General features: G+C 54.5%; 1 protein-coding gene and 1 non-coding gene across 9 annotated transcripts in view; one reads left to right on the plus strand and one right to left on the minus strand.

Moving 5' to 3' along the window:
• Nucleotides 1-22,657, minus strand: part of ARHGEF10L (Rho guanine nucleotide exchange factor 10 like) — a 178,611-nt gene that overhangs the window by 123,696 nt on the left and 32,258 nt on the right. For 6 of the 8 annotated variants that reach the window (XM_029228733.1, XM_029228728.1, XM_029228729.1 and 3 more), the window contains one exon: nt 4,144-4,217. In XM_029228733.1, coding sequence (XP_029084566.1) covers nt 4,144-4,177 — 34 coding nt within the window. In that variant the 5' untranslated portion in view covers nt 4,178-4,217. Of the gene's footprint in view, nt 1-4,143; nt 4,283-4,324; nt 4,359-22,657 lie in introns of those variants that run through there. The other 2 variants (XM_029228725.1, XM_029228727.1) reach the window with 2 other exon arrangements.
• On the plus strand, nt 10,566-10,672 carry LOC114900213. Its single transcript, XR_003794815.1, has one exon. It is a non-coding gene; the product is annotated as a U6 spliceosomal RNA (small nuclear RNA).

The raw sequence follows: 22,657 nt of genomic DNA on the forward strand, positions 1-22,657 counted from the left end.
ATTCAACAAGTGAAGAAATGGATCCTCTATCCTAAAGAGTGTAACAAGCCCTCGCCTTCGGCCCTTTTCAGCAAGCTGAGATCCCCCAGTCTTCTTCCTTAGAAGACTTCTTTTCTAGAATCTGAGCCTAAACAGAACCTCAAGCGTCCATTTAGCCCATCTCCCTACCTCGTGCAAACCCACTCCCAAACCAAGGGACAATGTGGGCTGGTTTGAAGCTGATCGCCCCTCCCTGGGCCGCCCGGAGCAGGCCTGTCACAGCTCATGTCACACATTTTAGAGCATGAGCTTGGGGCCCACCCAGTCCTGTCTGGGTCCCATTCACCTCACTGAACCTTGGTTTCTTCCCTGTAAACTGGAGAATGAGACAACAGCACCTACTTCATAAGGCTAATGTGAATGTGACGTGAGATGTGGGTCAGGGTTTCTCAGCCTCCTATCGGGGCTGCATGGTCTTTGTGCTGGGGGGCTCTATAGGATGTGTAGCAGCATTCCTGGCCTCTACCCTCCAGCTATGACAACCAAAAATGTCTGCAGACATTGCCAAATGTCCCCTGGGGGACGAAGCTGCCCCTGGTGGAGAACTGCTCTGGTAGATGTAGCTCTTGGCATAGTGCCTGGGATGTGAGTGTTACACAGTGACACCTGCTGTAATTTTTGTCCCCTCCCTGCCCGAGATCCTTGAGGACAGGACTGTCCACAGATGGATCGATAAGTAAATGGGTGGGGAGGTGGATGGAGCAGAGAGACAGCTAGATGGGCCAACGGATGGACAGATGGACATATCTGATTCTAGCAGTCTCACTGACCAGAAAAATCCAAACCCCCCCCCCGCCCCACCCACAGTGACCTGGGGTTTCCAGAGCAGAACATTTTAGGCGCAAGTGTATCAAATTCAAGAAGACCCTTCCTCAGCTGCTTGACTGCAGCAGAAACCCAGAGCTGACAGGCCCTCCCCAGGCACATTTGGTATTACTTTTGATATTGCTTTCAACACTTGCGTTTTGGATATGTATATGTACACACACATATAAAATGTGCGTGTACAGCATCTTCTACTGTTCTCCACTCCAGCCACACCTGTACCGTGTACCGTGTAAAGCGCCCGCTCTGTTCCTGCCTCAGGACATTTGCACTTTCAGTCCTGGGGTCCAGAATGTTCTTTCCCCCAGGCGTCTTCTCCTGCTCTCACCTCCTTCAAGTCTTTACCATACGTCAGATTCCAACGAGGCTGCCAGGACCAAAGCTGCCCCCAGTGACACCCGGGGGCTCCCGATTGGCCATGCCTGCTTTCTTTTTCTCTGTGGCCCTTATCAGCACGTGACACACAGTATGTTTTATTTATTTTACTGTCTGTCTCCTCTGCTAGAATGTAAGCTTCCTGAGGGCAGGTATTCTTGTCTGTTTCACTGTCATATTCCCAGCATCTGGTAATGTGCCCGACATATGGTAGGCACATAATTATTTGCTGAATACACACACACACACACACACACACACACACACACACACACACCTATTGTCAGGTCTATGGGTTGCAGTTTTAAAAGTTTAAAAAATACTGGAATAAATGACCTCAAAGTCCCTGCCCACTATTTCTGGACCACCAGATTCAGACCTATCCTGACCAAAGGGGCTTCAGTGCCCATGGTCCTGCCCTCTTGGATCTGCTGGGCATACAGTGGGGGGAGGGTTCCCTTTGCACGTGGCCTGTATCATTGTAGTCACTACGGTTTCACAGTCAGACCACCTGGGTTCAGACTCCAGCTCTCCCTTATACTGGCTGTGTGAGTGTCAAGTTATTTCACCGCCCTTCCCCCTACCCCACCAAGCTGCAGTTTCCTGATCTGTCAAATGAGGACAATAATAATAACTGCCTTACAGGGCTGTTGGGAGGATGGAATGAACTGACAGACATTAAAGCACCCGGTGCGAGGTATGGGCTCGCTAAATGTTAGCTGTTCTTACAATGACGATTCTACTTACAATCACTGTCATTGCATCATCATTATCATTAACGTTATTACTATTATTATTGCCTTGGGTCATAGCCCAGGCCCTGACCCTGGGTGAGATGGAGAGCCCCTCCCCATTCACAGGCCAGGCCCAGCCCCAGGTGACCCGGCCCCCAGGCTGTGTCCAGGGACTTAGGTTATTTCTGCACCTTCTCCCTTTAAGAGTACAAATAGCTTCAGTTAGCCCAGCAATCAACACAGTCATGCCCGCATCCAGTGAACTGTCCCCGAGAGCCCCTGGGCCGGGAGGTTCAAGCAGAAGACAGACATGGCCCCTCAATGTCAAGGAGCTCACTACAGGGTAAGGCAGGCAGATACAGCCGGAGAATAATGTAAAAGCCCAGAGACTGAGCCGGTGCTAAAGAGAGGAGGGGGCTTATGCGGGGCGCGGCTTCGGCACAAGGCTGCCCCTGTGCAGAGCCTTAAAGGGGGAGCAGTGGTCTGACAGGCTCAGGTTACGGGTCGGGGGTATTCCAGGCTGAGGCCAGAACAGAGAACAGCAAGTGGCCCAGTGGAAGTGAAGACGTGAGCAAGGATGATGGGGGTGAGAACACGGCTGCGAGGTGCTGGCGGGATTTGAATTTATTCGTGAAGACCATGGGAAGCTCTCAAAGAGTCAGAAAGTGGCAAAGAGGCTAGTTCAACCAGATGAAACCAGCCCGCAATGTCAGATACACCCAGAACAGTAGACTTTCATCAAATGTTTGCTGAACGGAAATGAATTGATTTCATCATAAGATACTTTCGCTCTCAGTTTGCATGTCTGGCCCCTTGGTGTGTAGGAGAAAGGGTTCAGGGTGCCTAGGACAGCGGCGAGGGGTGCGGACATCCTGGGACCCAAGGCCACGGCCATGAATCAGAAAATGACCTTGTTCCCAAGATTCTGTTCAGGATCCTGAGACCCAGGCAATTAGGCACAGCTCCTTATCAGAAGGAAAAATCAGGAGGCCCATCCCTGGATAATTGAGAGCTGAACTGAGCCCTTCCCACCCATCCAGACAGTTGGCAGGGCTGGAGGTGACCACACACGCCTGTGATGTTCATGGACATGCCCCGTCCTCGGGAGAGCCCACCCCAGCGAGTCCCCAGCGAATCCAGAAGGCCGGGACCCAGGAAGCCACCCACGCTATGGAGAAGGTGTGACTACCGTGCTGGTCCTCCACCCTTCAGAAAAGAACACGGAGGCTCGGGGTGGGGTGGAGGGGGGGAGAGTCCTCCCTGGGCTCTGCCCGGGGGCTCAGAGCACAGCACAGGCGGCCCATCCTGCCAACACCCCAGTGATAGCAGCTGCCATGCACTGAGCCATCGATTACCACATGCCAGGGTCCCACCTGCATTTAAACCTCGAAACGTCACAGCAGTGGGTATCGTTATTATCCCCATGTTTGTGGGTGGTGAAACAGAGCCAGAGAGACACCAAGTCACTCAGCTGAGCTCACAGTGGCAGTGGCAGGGTTGGACTGGAGAAAAAGCCCTGGCTTGTTACCATTCTGCTAACTGCCACCCCCCAAAAAGAACAAGAGGCCGGGAAGCTGGGCCCAATGGGAGAAATGGCCTTGCCTCCAGCTCCTCCAGGATGGGGTCCCGATTCTACCAGCAGTGTCCAAGGCCCCACCGTTAGGGTTGCCATCAGGACATCAGATTGAATTTCAGATAAAAAAACAATATTTTTTAGTATAAGTATGTATTTTTCTGCTTTTTTTTTTTTTTTAACTTAGCAGCCCCACCACTGCTAGATGACCCGGCCTCCTCGGTTCCTTAGCAGATGGAGATGGATGGCCCCGCCCTTCCCCTGAGCCCCAACTCCCCACTCAATTCATAAGCTTTACCCTCAAGCACACCTCAGTCCCCAGAGGGGCTCTGCTCGTCTCTCCAGGGGACCTCAGGGAGAAAGGTAAGGCGTCAGCCCTTACCTGGAGCCCGCTCTACGAGGAGGAAATCTTTATTTCCATGTTGTAGGCAAGGAATCTGAGGCAGAGGGGTGAGGCCACTTGCCCAAGGGCACACAGCTAACCGCCAGTAGGGCCAGATTCACACCCAAGGTCAGCCTACTCCAAAGCTAGTGGCCCTGGGGCAGGCCCCACGGCCCGTTCAGAGGCGGGAGAAGCAGGCACCCGGAGTACCATACCTATGGCAGCCTGTGGAGGATGGGAGGAAGCCATCAGACAGGGTGCAGCTCACCAGCACCGTCCCAGCGCTCACCTGCAAATAGAAGGCCAGAAATCTGATCAGAGGGCGTTCAAGGCTGAAGTCCCAGCGACAGAGAAGGCTCACTGACTCATGACCTGTGCACGCCAGCCGGCTCTCACCCTGTTCCCCAGCCGCTTCGGGAGCACAGGACAGCGCCAGCAAGGGCCCAGCCCTCACCTTCACAAATCATTAACCTGCAGAAAAACCAGCAGCGGCAGAACCCTAAGCCATCTTCCCAGAAGGCCCCTGCCTCCACGGACCTTCCTCTGCCCAATACCAAGGAACCTCGGGAGCCTGCTGGGTCCAGCTAGGCTGACAGGTGGGTCCCCACTGGCTGACAGGTGAAACTCCAGCCTCAGAAGCCAGGATCACACTCGGCCCCCGTGTCGCAGAAGCTGGATCACACCTGAACTGTCATGGACGTGGCCGGACATTTTCTCCTCCACGGGCGCCCTTGGGTCCAGCCGCCGCTCTCCCCAGCTCCCGCCCCAGTGGTCCCACGGAAGGCCATTCACTCTGTCTCTCCCTGTTTTGCACCCACGAGGTTGGCCACTTAGCACGTGGGTGTGAGGGAAATAAAGGGCTTCATGGAGACAGGTTGCTCGAGATCGGGGCGGAATCCCAAATGCTGGGAGCTGGGGGCAGTTTCTCCAGGCCTCGCAGTAGAGGATCCCGCAACCAAGAAGCCAGTGCCTCCACCGGGCTTCCCGGGCCCTGGAGCCAAGCTTGCCCGATGCCTCCTGCAAAGCGGTGACGGAAAGAGTTCTCCCCACTCCCGGTTCACACCCCCGATTCTGAGCTAGAGGCAGTCCTTCTAGACTTCCTGGGGAGGAGGGGATCGACCCTGGAGGGAAAGCCCCAAGCCCTCCTTTCTAATCAGCGCCTGACACAAACTGGCTGCGAGCCTATTTTCCTTTCCAATCCTTAAAGCCTCTATTTGTGTTAGCTGGTTTCCTAATTAAAAATAGGATGCATGTAAAGGGCAATTAATTAATAACAGCAAACATCTATGCAGTGCCTACTATATCTCCGGCATTATTCTGAGCACTTTACAAATGTGAAAATCCAAATTATGAGAAAATGAGGCCCAGGGTGGTTAAGTAAGTAGCCCAAGATCACACAGCTAGTAGGCAGCAGAGCCAGGGGGTGAACCCAGGCCATGGGCCCCAGTGTGTGCTCATTATGTAACCACCATGCTCTACTGTCTCTCAAAGTCCAAAACAATACAAAAGATGTGCAATGAAAAGTCAGTCTCTCAAATCCCCCAGGACTGACCACTATTACTGGTTTCTTATGAATCTTTCCAGAACTATGCCATGTATGCACCAGCTTGTTTATCCGTATATATGCCTTGTTTTAGACAGGAGGAAGCACACTGCACACGCTGTGGTGCAACCACGTTTTTAAAAAAATTTTTTAATTGAAGTATACTTTATTTACAATGTTTCAGGTGTAGAGCAAAGTGATTCAGTTATACACGGGCACGTGTGTGCATATATATTCTTTTTCAGCTTCTTTTCCATTATAGTTTATGACAAGAGATTGACTACAGTTCCCTGTGCTATACAGTAGGTCCTTGTTTATCTGTTTTATACATAGTAGCGTGTTAATCCCTAATTGCTAACTTATCCCTCCACCACCCCCTTCCCCTTTGGTAATCATAAATTTGTTTTCTATCTGTTTTGTAAATAAGTTCATTTGTATCAGTCTTTTTAGATTCCACATATAAGTGATGTCACATATCTGTCTTCTCTGTCTGACTCACTTCACTTAGCAACCACGATTTTTGCTTAAGAATCTCCATGATCAATTCAAAACAGTACACAGAAATCAGTCTCACTTTTTTAACGGCTGCGTAGTATTTTGGGGCGGATGGGATATACCATAATTGACATAACCCCTATCAAGGGACACTGAGGTTGTTTCCAGGCTTTGGTGTTATAAAGCCTTCCTCCATACACTTGGCCTTGAGCGCATTGGTGCATGAACCTGTCAGTCACACTCCTAGGTGGGATCTGCTGGGTCAGAGAATTGCACTTTTCATTCTGACTGAATGCAAACTGCTCTCCACTAAGTGTGTGACTGTGTCTTTTACCCACACTGAAAACTCTCAGCAAAGGTTGGGGAAAGCAAACTAAAATGTCTGCAAATCCCTTCGCAAGTTGAAAAGTCCAACAACAGCTGCATAGCAGTCCCCCTGCAGGTCCGTCCGTCCTGTGGGCTCATTCAGAACCACTGAAGAAGGAGCAGGGAGACATAGCCATTTTGCAGGAAGAAAAAGGAAGGCACCCAGCCCAGGTTCATGTGCAAACTGCTCCTTAAATATTTTCTTTAAGGTATGTACATTGTGTTTTAGACATAATGCCATTGCACACTTAATAGACTAAGGTATAGTGTAAACATAACTTTTATATGCACTGGGAAAAATAAAGCGTGATTCGCTTTACTGCAATATTCACTTTATTGCGGTGGTCTGGAACCCAACTCAAAGTATCTCCCAGGTACGCCTGTACTAGTCATGGTAACTTTGACCACTTAGTTAAAGTGATGTCTCCCTGAGGTTTCTCCACTGTAAAGTTACTATTTTCCTTTGTAATTAATAAACATCCTGTGGGGAGAAATATATATATATTTTTTTTTTTTTCTGATCAAGCAGAAGCCCAGGATCCTTCCCTCTAGGCCAGAAAGTCCAATGTCCTCTCCTTTTTCCTCATTTTCAGGGATGATTCCTGCCCTCCCCTCCAAGCCCAAGGCTTTTCCCAGAAAGGAACAGAGACATCAACATATAAGGAGCCCAGAGATTTATCTGCATTATTTCATTAAGAGATGAGGAAACCAAGGCTCAGAGAGGTAAGGATTTGCCCAAGGTCACAGAGGCAAGTGAACAAAGTGACAACGCTAGGATTCAGTCCAGGGGTATCGACTCCAAACCCTAGTCTCAACTCCTTAATCACACGGCCTCCCTGGACCTCAGGGCTGGCATCTGGGAGGCGTTTGCTGCAGACTAAGTGGGGGCAGTGAGGTCCCCGGGCAAGGGCCCAGGCCAGCAAGCCCCGTGCACACCCACAGGCCTGTGGCCACCATTTTGCACACACGTGCCCCAAGCCTCAGAAGGATGGCTCAGAGCAGCGCAACTCCCTGCTAGAGACCTTCACGGCACAATAATTAGAAAAGAATTCAAGGCTACCTGATACCACCTGGGCCCACTGCTCAGTAGCCATAATACCTTGGATGAGTTACTTAACCCCCGTCTCTGTGCCTCAGTTTACTCATTTGCAAAATGGGGATTAAAAAGTACCTACGGGGGCTTCCCTGGTGGCGCAGTGGTTGAGGATCTGCCTTCCAGTGCAGGGGACACGGGTTCGAGCCCTGGTCTGGGAAGATCCCACATGCCGCTGAGCAACTAAGCCCGTGCGCCACAACTACTGAGCCTGCACTCTAGAGCCTGCGAGCCACAACTACTGAGCCCCCGGGTCACAACTACTGAAGCGCGCACGCCTAGAGCCCGTGCTCCGTAACAAAGAGAAGCCATCCGCAATGAGAAGTCCACGTACCGCAATGAAGAGTAGCCCCCACTCGCCGCAACTAGAGAGAGCCCGCGCACAGCAACAAAGACCCAATGCAGCCAAAAATAAATAAATTAAAATAAATAAATTTTTTAAAAAAATACTTCTAAGAAGTACCTATTTCATGGGGTTCTTAAGAAAATTAAAAGTAAATACATACAACATTCTTGGAGGGGTCCCTGGGACACGGTAGTCTCTGGCTGTCATTAACGCCCAGGGCACAGACTGTGATGACCAAAGCTCTACCTTGGGAGTCGGGGATCCAGGCTGGAGTCTCATCTCCACTGGCAGGTGAGCTGAGCCTTGGTGTCCTCATCTGTAAAATGGGGTTCCTGCTACCTGGCCCATGGGACTCCCAGCAGCATCCCTGAGGTCAACCACAAAGCCCCAGCAGGCTCAGTCAGTGCCAAGATGCCCGTCCTTGACGTGTCACCACCAAAATGGGAAACGGCAAATGGGACCGTGTGTCTGGATTCTGCATCCCAGGAGATACCCTGGAGGAGGCTCAAAGGGGACCCTGGACGAGGCTCAAAGGGGAACCCCAAGGGCTTCCAAGCCGTGAGGGTCTGGGGGCAGCCAAGTCCATCTGTGGGCTGGGCTCTGCCTCCTCCTCTCGGTGTGACCCCAGGCCCCACCTTGGCCTCTCAGAGCTTCAGGCTACATCTCTGCAAAGTGGGCATGACAGCAGCCGTCCGGAGGATGCCACAGGCTGCCACAGCCAGGAGCCGGGGCATATGAGTGTGAACATGAGCAAACAGGTGGGGTTGCTCAGCTATTTCCTTTTTTTATTTTTTTTTTAAGTCTTCCTTGAGCTATGCATGGTCTGCAAGCTTCAAGGTCGGAGGCTGAGCTGGAAGAAATGTGTTGTGATGCCCCTGAAATGAACTTCGCTCTTAAAAGCGATCCAGAACCTTCCTGCCACAGCGGTCTCTGGCAAAAGAGGCAGTCTGGCTGGGGAAGGAGCGTCGACTGAAAACCAAGAGTGGCCCAGCAGGATTATCTACAGAATTATCTACACTCAGGGATTCCAACTGTTTCTAAAGTGCAGAGAGGAAAAGGACAGAAGGAAACTCACTAAGGTATATGAACAGTGTTTGCCTGGGTGGCAGGGCTCCAGAAGATTTTCTTTTGACCCTCTTTCCATTTTTCTGAATTTTCCAGATCTTCTACAGTGAGTATTATAAGGAGGGAAGATGAAAAGAAGCATTCTCATTTTTAAAAAGAGGACTAAGGCAAAACATCACAGGCCGGACCAGACAGTAGCTGCAAGATGGTGTTGAAAGGGTGGGATCTGTTGCTAGATCTGAGTTCGAATCCCAGCTCTGCCACTTCCAGCTGTTACAATTCACCCCCTTCTCCCCAGCACCCGCCTCACAGAGGTCCTGCGCTCATGAAACGGGACCGTGGTGTGTGGTGGGGTAGCTCTCAGCCTACAGTGGCCACTGTTAGCACGGTGATATTCACAGTGCTCCACGTGGGTGGTAGGGTTATGGAGACTTTCTTCTTTGGGGGGTCATCTCTTTAAAAACGACTGCCAAGACTGGCTAGGCAGGCAGACCCCCGAACGGTGCTCTTGCCCGTGAGCCTACACAGAACGACCAGCAGCAGGCTGTACTTCTCGAGCACGTTCAGACAGAGCGAGAAGCAGAGGAGCAAGCCCAGCTCCGGGTGTGCCCCCCAAGCGGGTCAAGTTCAGTGACCGGGACCACTCAAGAGCGGCCAGATTAGCACTTCCCTCCACCCTGGACAGCCCTGCTCACCACAGCAGGTGTCTTCCAGGCTCTAATTTAATCAGACCCTCATCAGTTCCTCCTTCCTCTAGAGCTCAAGGTCCATCCAGCCCAGAGGCCCGGCAGGAAACCCTCCTCCAGCCTGCACGCACCTGTCCCTCCTCACTAGTCCCTGAGATTCACCCCATCCCGGACCATCTCCCACCTCCCACTCAAGTGAATGTCCCCATCAGCTCCCCCTGAATGAGGCCTGGAGAAATACACCAGGAAGGCTCCTCAAAATCAGGGAGGCTGCACAAACCAGGCCAGGAGTTTGAGGACGGGGAAGGCGGGACTCTGCGGGGAGGGGAGGGGAGGGGAGGGTGGGCAGGGGCCCAGGTAGGCAGGCAGGCAGTCCCAGAGGGAGATGCTGGCATAACCGAGTCGGGCAGCCTTGCCAGAGGAAAGGTAGATGCCACCCTGTTCTGCACGGAGGGGAACAAGGACCAGGATCTGGCCCAGGCCCCCACCTCCAACTCTGGCCTCAGAGGCACCCTGTCTGTCTCCTGGAAGCCAGGAAAAAAGTGCGGGACGGGAGGTAAGACCAGGGGTGTGGACCAGAGCTCCTCCTGCAACCACAGGAGGCCTCTCCAGGTTTCGTCCCCTGTCAGATGTGAGCTTGACCAACACACGCCCACCTCTGCCGCCACAGCAAGGGTTCCAAAGCACACAGCCTCAGACTCTTCCTCCTCACCTTCGCCTTAGGAATGCAGGTCCTCAGCAAGGCCCTCCCTGATCTGCCGCACCACCCTCCCCACCGACCTCTCTGGTCTGGAAGGTGCCCATGCCCGGCCTGACTGTTCCAGCCCTCATGAAGGGCTTCAGGCCCATCGCTTTGCCGACCTGTTCTATATCTCTGGGTCTTTGCTCAGGTTGTTTGTTCCCTCCAGGGAGAATTCTCTCTCAGAACGAAAGAGCAAACTCCTACTCAACCTTCAAAACCCAGACCCTTCTCCTCTGTGAGGCCTCCCCAGACCCATCTCATGCAGTGGTTCCCAAGCCTGGTTTAAAAAATACCTGAGTCTGTGCTCGCTTCAGCAGCGCATATACTAAAATTGGAAAGACACAGAGAAGATTAGCATGGCCCCTGCACAAGGATGACACGCAAATTCGTGAAGCGTTCCATCTTCTTTTGTTATACAGCAGCAACTAACACAACAATGTAAAGCAATTATACTCCAATAAAGATGTTAAAAAAAGAAAGAAAGAAAGAAAGAAACCTGTGTCACAGGCCCACAATTCTGAATTGGTAGCCTGTGGGTGCAGCCTGAGAAAGTCTATTTTCAAAGAGCACGGGTGATTCTGGGATACCTACAGCCCCCATTAGAACGGTCTCACTCCCTAGACTGGCCTCTTCTTTTCGTCTCAGTGCCCAGAGCACCAACCCACACGCTAGACAACAGCTGAGCGGCACTGAACTAAGCCCGGAGCCTGATCTGGGATCCCATCTGCAGTGGATCCCATCTGCTTAGGATCAACTCAGGAGACCATGAGGCTGGCGTATCCCTGAACCTGGGGTGGCTGCAGGTGTGGGGCTTCCTGACCAGTGGAGGAGGGGCACAGGCCCAGATGGGGACCTCAGCCCAGGTGTCCTCTGCCCTGCCCAGAAAGCCCGGGGCCAGGAGGAAGAGCAGGGTCTGCAAGCTGTATGGTGGGGGCACCTCTGCCCTGGGAGTCCCTCAGCGCAAGCAGCCCCCCTGCTGCAGACTGTGGAGGGGGCTAGTTCGCAGGGGCTCTGGAGAGACAAGGTGCCTTAGCCAAGAGAACACAGGCGGAGGTACAGCAAGAAGGACACGTGTCCAGGACTCAGAGCCCTGGAAAGCACTCAGCCTGGGGTCAGAGAGACCAGCTTCAGACGCGGAATGTGCGCTTGCCCTCCAGCGGCCAGACCTCAGGAAGTTACTCACCCTCTCTGTGCTTCCTGTCCTCATCTGTCAGATGCAGACGTAAGTGGAGTGACATCTGAAAATGCCGGCAGGGGCAGGCCCTTACCAAATGTTAGTTCCCTTCCTGGAGTTCCTGCCGCTCCTGGAGGACAGTGTTGCCCCATTCTGCAGATTGCTCAACTGAGTCCAGGCCGACGGTCCACCAGAATACCAGCCCTGACCTTTGTGACCCTCGTCATCCTTGAGATCACAAAATGATCGTCTTAGAAACGATAACAGGTGCCGTCTCCCAGCACTGCCGTCTCCCAGCACTGCTGTGCACCAGAACCCCTGCTGAACATTTTACAGTGTCTGTCTAATTTAATTCCCACAACAGATGAGGGAAAGGAGGCTGAGAGACTGAGGATGTTCCCAGGGCCACACGGTGGCTGAGCAGGGTCCCTGGGTCGTGAGCTGGGAGAGCCAGGGCGGGACCTTCGGGCTGGTTCTCACGGGATCCCAGCACGGACCAGGTGCCAGGTGGCTGAGGGCACGGGTGAGTGGGGAGAGCATCCTCCCAGACCCTCCACAGCCCGTGGCGGGAGCCTCCAAATGCCAGAGGGACACAGGGCCAGCTCCTCTCCCTGCACACTAGGCGCCAAGCCACTCAATGGGCTTCCTGCCATGGGCAGGGGTGAGGCTGGCCAGTGGCTGAAGCCTCAGACAATGGAGGCTCTGTAGCCGCCCGGGGTAAGTGTCCCCTCTCCCTAGGCGTGCCCCTGGTCAATGATCCCCAGGCAGGACAGGTTGGGCGCAGGCCCCCTCCCACACCAACCCTGGAGGAGGCCTCTGGGCAGAAGGGACCCCTGGGGGCTGTTGCTAGGAAACCAAAGCCAGCCTGGAGAAGCTGCTGCCACCAGAACAGCCCCCTGACCCTCCCCCTCCTCCTCCGCCTCCCAGCCCCCAGGCACATTAACCCCTTTGTCCCCAGAGGTCCAGTCCAGGCGCAAGGCCCCAGGCTGAAGGGCCAGGTGAAAAACTGCCAATCCGAGGGTCCCAAATTCTTGGCCACATCCTGGGTGGCCCATTCGATGGGGCTCCACAGCACACACACCTGGAAGCTGGAAGAGGACAGCATGGAATTTGCACCACACCTTCACCTTTCTGCGCCTCAGTTTCCCCATCCAAAGCCCGGGCAATTTAGTGCCAGGGCGGCTCTAGAACACTCATGCCAGCAGTGGAGCATTTTCATGGCAGAACCAAACCCAAGAGGTGGCTTTGTTCCCTCCTTTTCATGGACAGGGAAGCTGGGGTTCAGACTGGAGAAGCAACCTGCCGAAAGTCACCCAGGAAGCATGAAGTGGGACCAGGAGATGGAGGGGTCTGACTCCAGGCAATTTCACGGAGCTGGATGTGGGGGAAGGATGGACGGTCCAGGCTGCAGAAATGGCCCAGGCAAAGGACCTCCAAATGCTGGGCTGCTCCCAGGCTCAGGACTCCAACCTCACCTTGATCTGCGCCTCCCCAGGCAACCTCACCCATTTCATGGTTTTTAAGACCATCTCTACGGTGACACCACCAGCCTGACCTTCCCTGGAACTCCAGACCTCTGCCCAGAAGTATGCCTGCTCGGCACGTCCACTCACTGGTCTACAGGGCATATTGAACTTAACATCCTGATCGCCACCCTCAGTCCTCCCAGGCGTCCGGCGTCCCATCTCACCTGACGGCAGCTCCAGCCTGCCAGGAGCTCAGGCTAAACACCTCAGGCTCATCCCTGGCTCCCCACTCTCTCTCACACCTACATGCCACCCATCAGCAAACCTCGTTGGCTCTACCCTCCAAACATGTCTAGAATCTGACCACTTCGCACCGCCTCCCCTGCTACCACCCTGATCCACACCACCATCATCCCTTCCCTGGACCATTAAAATAGCCCCTTGACTGGTGTTCTGCTTCCTGCTTTCACCCCCCTACCCACTACCCCACACACTTTGTTCTCAACACAGCAGCCAAGTTACTCTTCTGCTCAAAGCCTCAAATGCCTTCCTACCTCATTCGGAGTGGAAACCAGGGTCCTCACCTTGGCCAACAAGGCCCTACATGATGTGGTCCCTCCACCAACTCCCTGATTTCAGAGCCTATCCCTCTCCCCGCAGCTTTTCTACCCTAGTCACAATGACCACCGTGCAGCCCCTCAAACACCCTACCACAGGGCGGCCTTTGCACTTGCTGTTTCCTCTGCCTGGAACACTCTTCCCCCAGATATGCACATGGATGACTCCCTCACCTCCTTCAGGGCTCTGCTCAAAGGTCGCTGTGTCAGAGAGGGCCCCTCCAACCACCCGCTTTAAAATCGCACATACATATCCCCATCACACTCTTTCCTCTGACTCTGCTCTCCCCGCCTTCATAGTATTTAACACCTCCGGGAATCTATACATTTTAGTTGTTTACATCAGTTTCCTCCTACCAGAATGTGGACATTATCGTTTATGCTCATCGCTCCATCCACAGCCCTGGAATGGTGCCCGGCACACAACAGACCTCAACACACACTTGCTGAATGAAGGAAGGGATGCTGGTCCACACCAGCTGCGCCACCACCATCAGAGGAGGGGAGAAGGCGGCCGAGGCCTGTGGGGCACCCGCTCTTGGGGCCGTACCTCCTGCTGCCCGAAACCAGCCTCCGCCAGGACAGCTCCTCCCAGGAGAGCTGCACAAACAGAGTCAGTGCCAAGCTGCGCAAGAGGCGGTTCCCCCAAAACCAGTCTGGGAAGAGGCCCGGGGCCCGTGCCAGGGTGTGATCAGGAGAGGGGTGGGGCGGGTACGAGGAAGGACTCGCTCCCAAAAAGACCGCATTCTTGCTCTGGTGAGTCAGAAGCATGTCGTCGGGAGAGCAGACAGGACGCCGAAGCCCCGGTGGCTGCCGCCCTCGGCCGCTCTGGCAGGCAGGTGAGGGACCCTGGCATACACCCGGCTTTCCCGGGAAGGATCACGGGAGCCCCCGGCTGGCAGGCCACCGAGAGCAGAGGAAGCCTCCCTGTCAAGGCCCACAAGGGTCCAGTCTGGCTCCAGTCTCTTCTTCTGGCCCAAGCTCTGCCTCCCTCTGAGAGGGGGCGGTCCACTTTGTCCCACAGAGAGCTCCAGGCAGGAAGAAATAACCTTTGCAAAACTCGGAGCTAAAAATAGCTCAGCCCACCCGAGCAAGACAGGGCAAGCTGGCTGGACAGCACCTGAGGTCTCCCGAAACACAAGCCCCTCAAGGAGCCCCAGGGGACCCAGAGGCCTCAGCCCCAAAGGCCAGCACTTAAGCTTCAAGCCACCCCCCTCACAATGTGCGGCCCTCCCCCAGGGAAGATGTGAGTGTCATTCCAGCAGCTCCCTGTCCGCCGCACCAGCCCCCAAAGGGGCGGAGCACACACGAGTGGAGAGGATCGGCCCCATTTTACAGAGGAGGAAACTGAGGCTCAGAGAGATAGAGAGATCTGTCCATGTTCAAGAAGCTCATCAGAGGCAGGTCCATGATTAAGCTGCAGGTGGAGAGGTCTGGTCACATCTTTTCGCTGTAGCAGGGTGCCTCTCCCTCAACAGACCAATGGATCCATCCCACTCCCTTGCAATGAATAGCACACCTCTGACAAGATGCTGCTGGGGCTCCGGGAAGGGGGCAGAGGAGACTGGGCTGGAGGTGTTGGGGGGAGGCGGGGTTTCAACCATGAAATAAATTTGCCCTGAATCCTGCTGTCCTGGGATGGAGTCAAATCCTGGACTATGGCCCCCACGGGGAACCAGTCCCAAACACCGGTCCTCTTTCATTATCAGCTTTGGCAAAAGCTTAACTGATGCTCTCGACACCAGCCCTGTACTTGGACTCTTGAGGGACTGGCACCCACAGCCTGGTCCTACAGAGAATCCCTACCCTCCCTTCTCACAGAAACCGCACTGGGTGCCATGGGCTGTGAGCCCACCTCTGCCTGCATCCTGCTGCCCGGTGGAAAATGGGGGACCCGTTGCACCCCATCCTGAGGCAGTCTCTGGTCCTGCAGGGTATCCCTTGGGCGCCCCTTTCTGCCACCATCATGCCCCAGGTATGATTTTTAGAAGAGTGAGTCTGCAATCAAACCTCGTTGGGTTCTGGCTCTCCATTTCCTCACCGTGACACAAAGACATTATTTCACTGTTCTGATCCCTGGTTCCCTCTTCTGTAGGAAAACTCTAAAAATCCCCACTGCAAAGAGTTGTTATAAGGATTAAATGAGAATAATTCACACAAAATACCTCGCTGAGAGCCTGGAACACAGGAGGTGCTCGATAGATGTTTGTTGAATGAATGAATGACCACCACCTCCTTCTAACTGGCCTACAAGAAGGGGTGGTGTCCCAGGTAGAGCTGAGCAGTCCCAGGGCCCTCCCCATCGCTGTCCTCCAGAGTCTTTCTGGGTCAGTGAAAGCCCTCCTGCAGCTTCTGACCATGCAGTGTCCCCCATTGAGGGCCAGGGGTGCCCACTGATGTGCTCTGGGACAGCCACCAGCTTGGCCTGGCCCTGAAGCCAACACTCAGCTCCCCAAAGCCTCCACACACCTCCTGCTCCTTTTAAAGTCAAGATTCCAGGCAAGAAGGTCACATCAGGAAAGGAGAGGACCCCAAAAATGACAGTGATGCTGAGTTCCCTTAGTTGGTGTGAAACACAGTGATGACCAAAGCACAGTGCGTGGTGCCAGGGAGACATTCCAATTGCCTGAATTCACGTGGTCAAGGGGAGGCTGGGCCTCGCAGCTGGCTGCAGATGTACCTCTTATGTAAAGCACCCTGGCTGGAGAATCAGCCCTGGGGAGAGTTGCAAATGTCAGGATGCTTCAAATGAACTCAAATGTATTCTGCTAAAGTCAGGGACAGCAACCCCGCCTCCAGGCAGCAAACTTACAGTGACCCCCCACCCCCACCCCGCCTGCCCACGGCTGTCGCTTGACACTGCATCAGAAGCATCCTCAAGTGACCTGTGGAAAGAGACAGGCCTGGGAAGGCAGGGTCTGGTGCTCTCTTCCCTGCTTGCAGCCAACAGGTGCTCCAAAATGCTAGATGGCGGCAGGGGGACACGCGCGCGAACACCTGTGCATTTCCCGCCAAGGCTGAGCCTTTGCCAGGTTCATCCGAGGGCTGTCCTGTGGCCAGGGCCTTGGTCAGAGGACGGAGACACCATCTCCTTTCCCATTAGGATGCAAACCAGGAAGCGAGTGAGGAAGGTCACGTCTTCCACATATGTGCCATGTATGTTAGAACTGAGGTCTCCAGGTCCCACTCCCTCCTTCTGGGAACCTAACAGCGTTCAAGGGGAGGGCGGGAAAGCCGACCTACTTTTCTGGATCCACCCAACAATACCTCTTAATCATTGCACAAAAATTGATTGAGCACTACTGGATGCCGGGTACCATGCAAGGTTCTGGGGGTTTGGATCCTGCCCCCTTGAAATCCACAACCCTACAGGGATGCAGATACTAAACAATGACACAAGTCCACACGTCTGTACAAACCAGGACAGGCACTAGCGGTGGGGGAACACCAGGGCTTAATCGAGATTGAGGCAGCCAGTCGAACATTCCGACTCAACTCCCCCAGAACTGGTGATGGTCGTATGTCCACCCTATGGCTGTTTGATGACCTGCCCTACGTTGTAACCACACCGAGCAAGGGGACACAAGGCCTGGCGATGGCCCTGTTCTTTTGCCAGAGGCTCTGCCTCCGGTTGGCCTGGGCCAAGGCACACAACTGCTCAGGCCTCCAAGGGCTCTCCCACCTCCCAACGGATGTTTGCATTTTATGCCAAACCCAAGGAATACAGGATGTTGTGGGCGCTTTTTTCCTCTTTTGTTTTTTTTGGAGGGTGGCAGTACTGGATTTCAAATTTTCCGTTCCATCTTGATGTATGCAATTACAGTTTCACTGATCCATCTAAGGCAGTGGTTCTCAACGGGAGCGACTTTGCCACCCAGGGACATTTGGCAATGTCTGGAGACGTTTGGGTTGTCACAACGGGGAGGGAGGGGGAAGCTAGTGGCATGTAAGGGGTAGAGGCCAGGGACGCTCTGCATGTCCCACAGTGCAGAGTCCGGCCTCCACAGCAGAGGACTATCCAGCTCAAGTGTCGACACTGCTGAGGTCGAAAACTCCTGGTCTCGGGGCATCTGGTCAAGTCCTCTGGGGATCTAGGGCAGACACTGGTCTGTTAATGCGGGGTAGTGTTACTGTTATTAGTCACAGGGACACAGAGACCAAAGTCATTGCCACCGGTTTCCATGGCAGAATATACCAGGTTCCAAGTCTCTAAAGAAACTGAATTATGCTCTGGTTACTTGTTTTTGTGGATCTCGGGGCAGAGACTGGGGGCAGAGACGACGACCTACTTTTCCGTGTGCCTCCACCACCTGGCGTGGCATCTGGAATACAGGAAGTGGGGAGGGACGGCAGGAGGGAGGGAGAGAGGGCAGGCTGCAGCCTCTTCAAAGCAAGGACCACGCCTCACACCTCTCCCTCCTCAGCACCCAGCACCTGTTCCTGGCACCTAGCCGCCATCTCTGAGTTCACAAATAAACAACCAGACCTGAGCTCTCCTGGGCCAGGGCCGATGCCCAACTCCCCTCTGACCGCCTCCGCCCCCCACACCGCCCCGAGCCCAGCCTAGCACATGGCTCAGCCCTGGACACTTATTCATCAAGCATCTCCAGCCCTCGGAGCTCACGGTCCAGCAGGGGAAGGTGAACTGAATGGGCTCCAACAGTCAAGAGCAGGCGGTGCTTCTGCGGGGGAGACCTGGAGGTCTAGGGGAACTCCCGGGAGTGGCCCTGAACCTGGGGTGGGAGGATGTCAGTTACTACTCCTTGAAACAGTAAACAAAAGCATGAATGGTTCATCTCTGCAAGGCCTGGGACATGGGAGCAGGAGAGAGGGAGGGAGGATGGTAGAAAGGGGGAGACGCACTGCCCTGGCTCGTCTCTCCCCAGCAACCCGGCCCAGGTACTCATCCACAAAAGTGGCACTGAGTGGGTGGAATCCAGGGCCCAGACACGGGGCACAGAAAAAAGGCAGACGCTGGTTCCTCGAGCTGCCACCAAGGAGTGAATGCCAAAATCAGCATCACAGCACCTCACATGTATTAACCGCTAACTAAGGGCCCGGAGCAATTCCAAGTCCTTTACTCCTATAGTTACTTTAATCTTTACAACAACCTTTTCAGAGAGGAACTATTATCACCCCCATTTTACAGATTAGGAAACAGAGGCACAGAGAGGGTAAGAAAATTGCTCAAGGTCACACGGTCAATACAAGGGGGAACTGGGATTGGATCCCAGGCCATCTAGCTGCAGGGCTGTGCCTTGAACCCCTACGGTATTCACACCTCCGCACCTCAGCCACTAGCCGGCCACCAGTCCGCTGGGCTGCTCTGCTGCCTGGGAAATGCTCAGGTGAGCAGACGGGGCCATGGGGAGCTGGTGGGACAGGGACCCTAAGCAGCAGCACATCAGGAGAACGTGGGGGACCAGCAGACAAAGTGCTCCGGCCCGGTGGCCCTGGGCAAGTGTTCTAGCTACGATGTCCCCAGCAGAGCCTCAATAAGTGGCCCCCTCCTGGAGCAGTTGAATGCAAACATGTCAAGTCTCGCTGGGCATCCTTGTCCAGAGCCACCTGGGGGCTGAGGGTAGGCACAGGTTCCCGTGAACGCCAGGGATTCACCCTCACCAATCCAGCCACTCCCCCGGAGCAGGCACCTGGGCAGGGTCGGCCTGAGATTCAGGTCCCACTGTGCCGGCAGTGTGCCAGCCACCGCCTGAGCCAGCGTCCTCCCCTCTGCTGTGGCTGAGGGTGACCACAACATCAGGCCAAGCCTGGCGGGACCCCCTTAGGGCGGGCAGCATCGATCCCCTCCTAACCCCTCTCTTTGAAAGGGCGCCTGCCGATCAGAGCAGGCTGGGTGATCCACTGTGATTCGCGGCATTGGCCCTGCCATTAGTTCTGAGTCAAGCATGTTGTGTTTTCCCACAATCAGCCACTCTCAGAAGAGAGGGATCTCTGAGAGGCTGAAATCCAACCTGTCAGCCAGGGCAAGAATTCCTTCTTGAGGATCCCAACAGATGGGTGGGTCAGAGCACAAGCTTTGCAAGCAGGCAGCCCTGACTCCAAATCCTGACCCCACAACCCAGCAAACATGTGACTTGACCGCCATAGCCTCAGTTTACTCATCTCCACACTGGGTGTCATAACACCCCTGAGGCCCAGTTAAGTAACATACGCATTCATGCAGTCAGTCAGTTCACGTTTATTAAGCACCCCTGCGGGCCAAGTACTGTTCTAGGTGCCTGGGATACATCACCGAACAAAAAAAGGAAAAGCCTCCCTGCCCTGATGGAGCTTACTGAGCCCAGCCCTATGCCAGCCACAGAGTGGCTATTCCATAAATGCCTCACCTCTACCCAAGCCTGAGTCACTGTCCCGCATCATATTCTCATGTTTGAATTCCTCCTTTGGCAGAAGACTCATCGTCCCACATTAGAAAAGTCTAAACCTGCCCTCGTTTCATCCTGTGAAGTTTCTCAGGACAAGCCTCCTCCCTCCTGCACGGGACACCCATAAGCTGGCCCTCCTTCCCCGAGTCAATCACACCCTCACTAGGATGTGTTCCAGGCTGCCACTGTCCCTCTCATTGGTTCAACAAACACTTCTTGAGTACCCACTACATGCCAGGCGGTGGACTACCCTGGAACATCATCTGGGTTGCATTTCCTCCTTGCCAAGGTTGGGGCACACGTGGGAACACGGCAGCCTCAGCTCACCACCTGGGACACGAACTCACATCACCAACGTGCGTGGAAAATCAAGGCCGTTCCTCCAGAAGTAGGTCCTGCGCTTTCCTGCTAACAAGTGTGAAATGGAAGTGACAGTAATTGACATGAAATCCCAACTACTGCTCTCGCTAGCTGGGAATCAAACTAAGGCTCACTATGATCTCTGAGTTTCTAGTAAAACCGGGAGCCAGGTGTGGGGTTTCACATGTGCTTCGGGTTGGAAAGCCCGGTCCCCGCGTGACTCCGCACTCAGTCTCGAGGCTCCCGGAGGACAGCGGCTGAGTCTGCTTGCTGCTCTACCAGAACTGCCTAGCGCCATACCTGGCAGCTAACAGGGTTCAATAAATGTGGGTTGGATTGAACTGAGTCCGAAAACTGAGGCTCAGAAGGGCAAAGGGACTTGCCCGAGGTCACACAGCTAGAAAGCGGGCAGCGAGCTCCGGACCCAGGTCTGCGCGGCTCCAATGCCTCTGCCCGGCCTCCCTTTAAACTTACCCAGGTTTGAGTACGTGCAGTCCAGCAGCCTAACAGGAGCCCTCCCAGGACAGGCTTCCTGGGGCAAAAGTCACCACTCCTCCAGGCCCAAAGAAAGGAGAGGTGAAAGCCAGCCACATGAGACCTTATTAGGGAAAAGTAAAGAAAGGAAAACCCAAAGCGCCCTGGTGGAGGAAGGGCCAGTCTGTGAGTCACGTAGCCCAGAATATTCCATTCATAGCTGGCTTCAGGGCAGGCCGGAGAGGTGAGGGAGGCCACCCGCCCCAGGGGCCCACCCCAGGCAGCTGATGGAGCAGCAACAGGACCCGGTGGACCTCGGGCTAGGGGTCAGGCTGCCTCTGCCACCAACTCCCACCAACGCTCGACAAGTCACTTCCTCTCCCAGGCTTCTGATTTTCACAGTCTGTGAAAACAGCCAAGGGTCTGGGGCTGCCACTGCCTATAGGGCTGGGGGTGGGGAGACCAGGTAAAAGCCAACACCCCCCTCTCTCCCCAGCTAAGCTTACCCCACATCCCACCCATCCTGCTGTGGAGCGGACGCCCCGTCCTGCCCCGTCCCCAGCTGCCTGCAGCACCAGCCCATGCTACTCCTAGACTGCTGGCAGCACTGGGAAGCAGTCTTCACTCGCCTTTCAGACATGCTGGTCACTTTCAGCCTTAGAAGACTATCCCCTGAGAGCCTGAGGAGGGCAGTCAACTGACTGAACACCTACTTTCTACCAGGAGCTCTGAGAGCACCATCTCACTTCCTCTTCGCCATGGCCTGATGAAGTAAATTATAATTCCTGTCTTTCAAAGCGAGCTGACAAGGCTAAGCCAGACGAAGGCACCTGCCCAAGATCACAAAGCTAATAAGACCCGGAATGCAAACCCAGGTCCTGAAGCCCCAAACCTATGTTCTCATTCTGGCTTGTGTATCGGCTCCCAGAGGATGGGAACTGTGGCTGGGCCCTGTCATACATGGTATTCAAGAGAAGGTTTATTTGGGGCTTCCCCGGTGGTGCAGTGGTTGAGAATCTGCCTGCTAATGCAGGGGACACGGGTTCGAGCCCTGGTCTGGAAGGATCCCACATGCCGCGGAGCAACTAGGCCCGTGAGCCACAACTACTGAGCCTGTGCGCATCTGGAGCCTGTGCTCCGCAACAAGAGAGGCCGCGATAGTGAGAGGCCCGCGCACCATGATGAAGAGTGGGCCCCGCTTGCCACAACCAGAGAAAGCCCTCACACAGAAACGAAGACCCAACACAGCAAAAATTAATTAATTAATAAACTCCTACCCCCAACATCAAAAAAAAAAAAAAAAAGAGAAGGCTTATTTGACTGGCCAGGTAGTTACTCCCGAAGCCCTCAGGAGAGCTTTGTACATTGCAAACAGGAAGCGCTCCCTGGGATCCTGGCCCCAGCATCACTGCACTCAGGTGTCCTGGGCCCGGTCCTGCCTGCCAGGGACCCCAAATAAGACTGTCCCCACTTTGCAAAAAAGGGAATCTGAGGCCCAGGCTCAGAGGAGCCAGAGAGCAAACCTCAGCACCTGTGATCCCCACAGCATCCTGGCACGGCCCTAGCAGCAGCAAGGAGACCACTGGGGGCCCAGGGCCAGAAAAGCACGGGCTTTGCTGAGAGACCCTCCCGGGTCCAACCCCAGGTCCCCCCATTCGCTATGTAAACCTAAGCAGACCTCCTGCCCTCTCTGTGCCTTGGTTTCCTCCTCACTGTAAAGCAGACACAGCAGCCCCGGACCACTGGACAGTAACGGCAAGTAAATGCAGTCACGTGGAATGGAGCAGGTACCCTTTCTTCCCCTGGAGGGTGCTTGCCTATCCTAGCCATCAGCTGGGTGGGAGGCTCAGAACCTGGCAGTCCCCCAGGCAGCCAGCCCAAACAGGTTTCCATTCAGAGCTAGCTTTCTGGGTTTA

The sequence above is a fragment of the Monodon monoceros genome, unplaced genomic scaffold, assembly GCF_005190385.1.
Source record: "Monodon monoceros isolate NGI ecotype Baffin Bay Population unplaced genomic scaffold, NGI_Narwhal_1 Super_Scaffold_18, whole genome shotgun sequence".
Lineage (NCBI taxonomy): Eukaryota > Metazoa > Chordata > Mammalia > Artiodactyla > Monodontidae > Monodon > Monodon monoceros.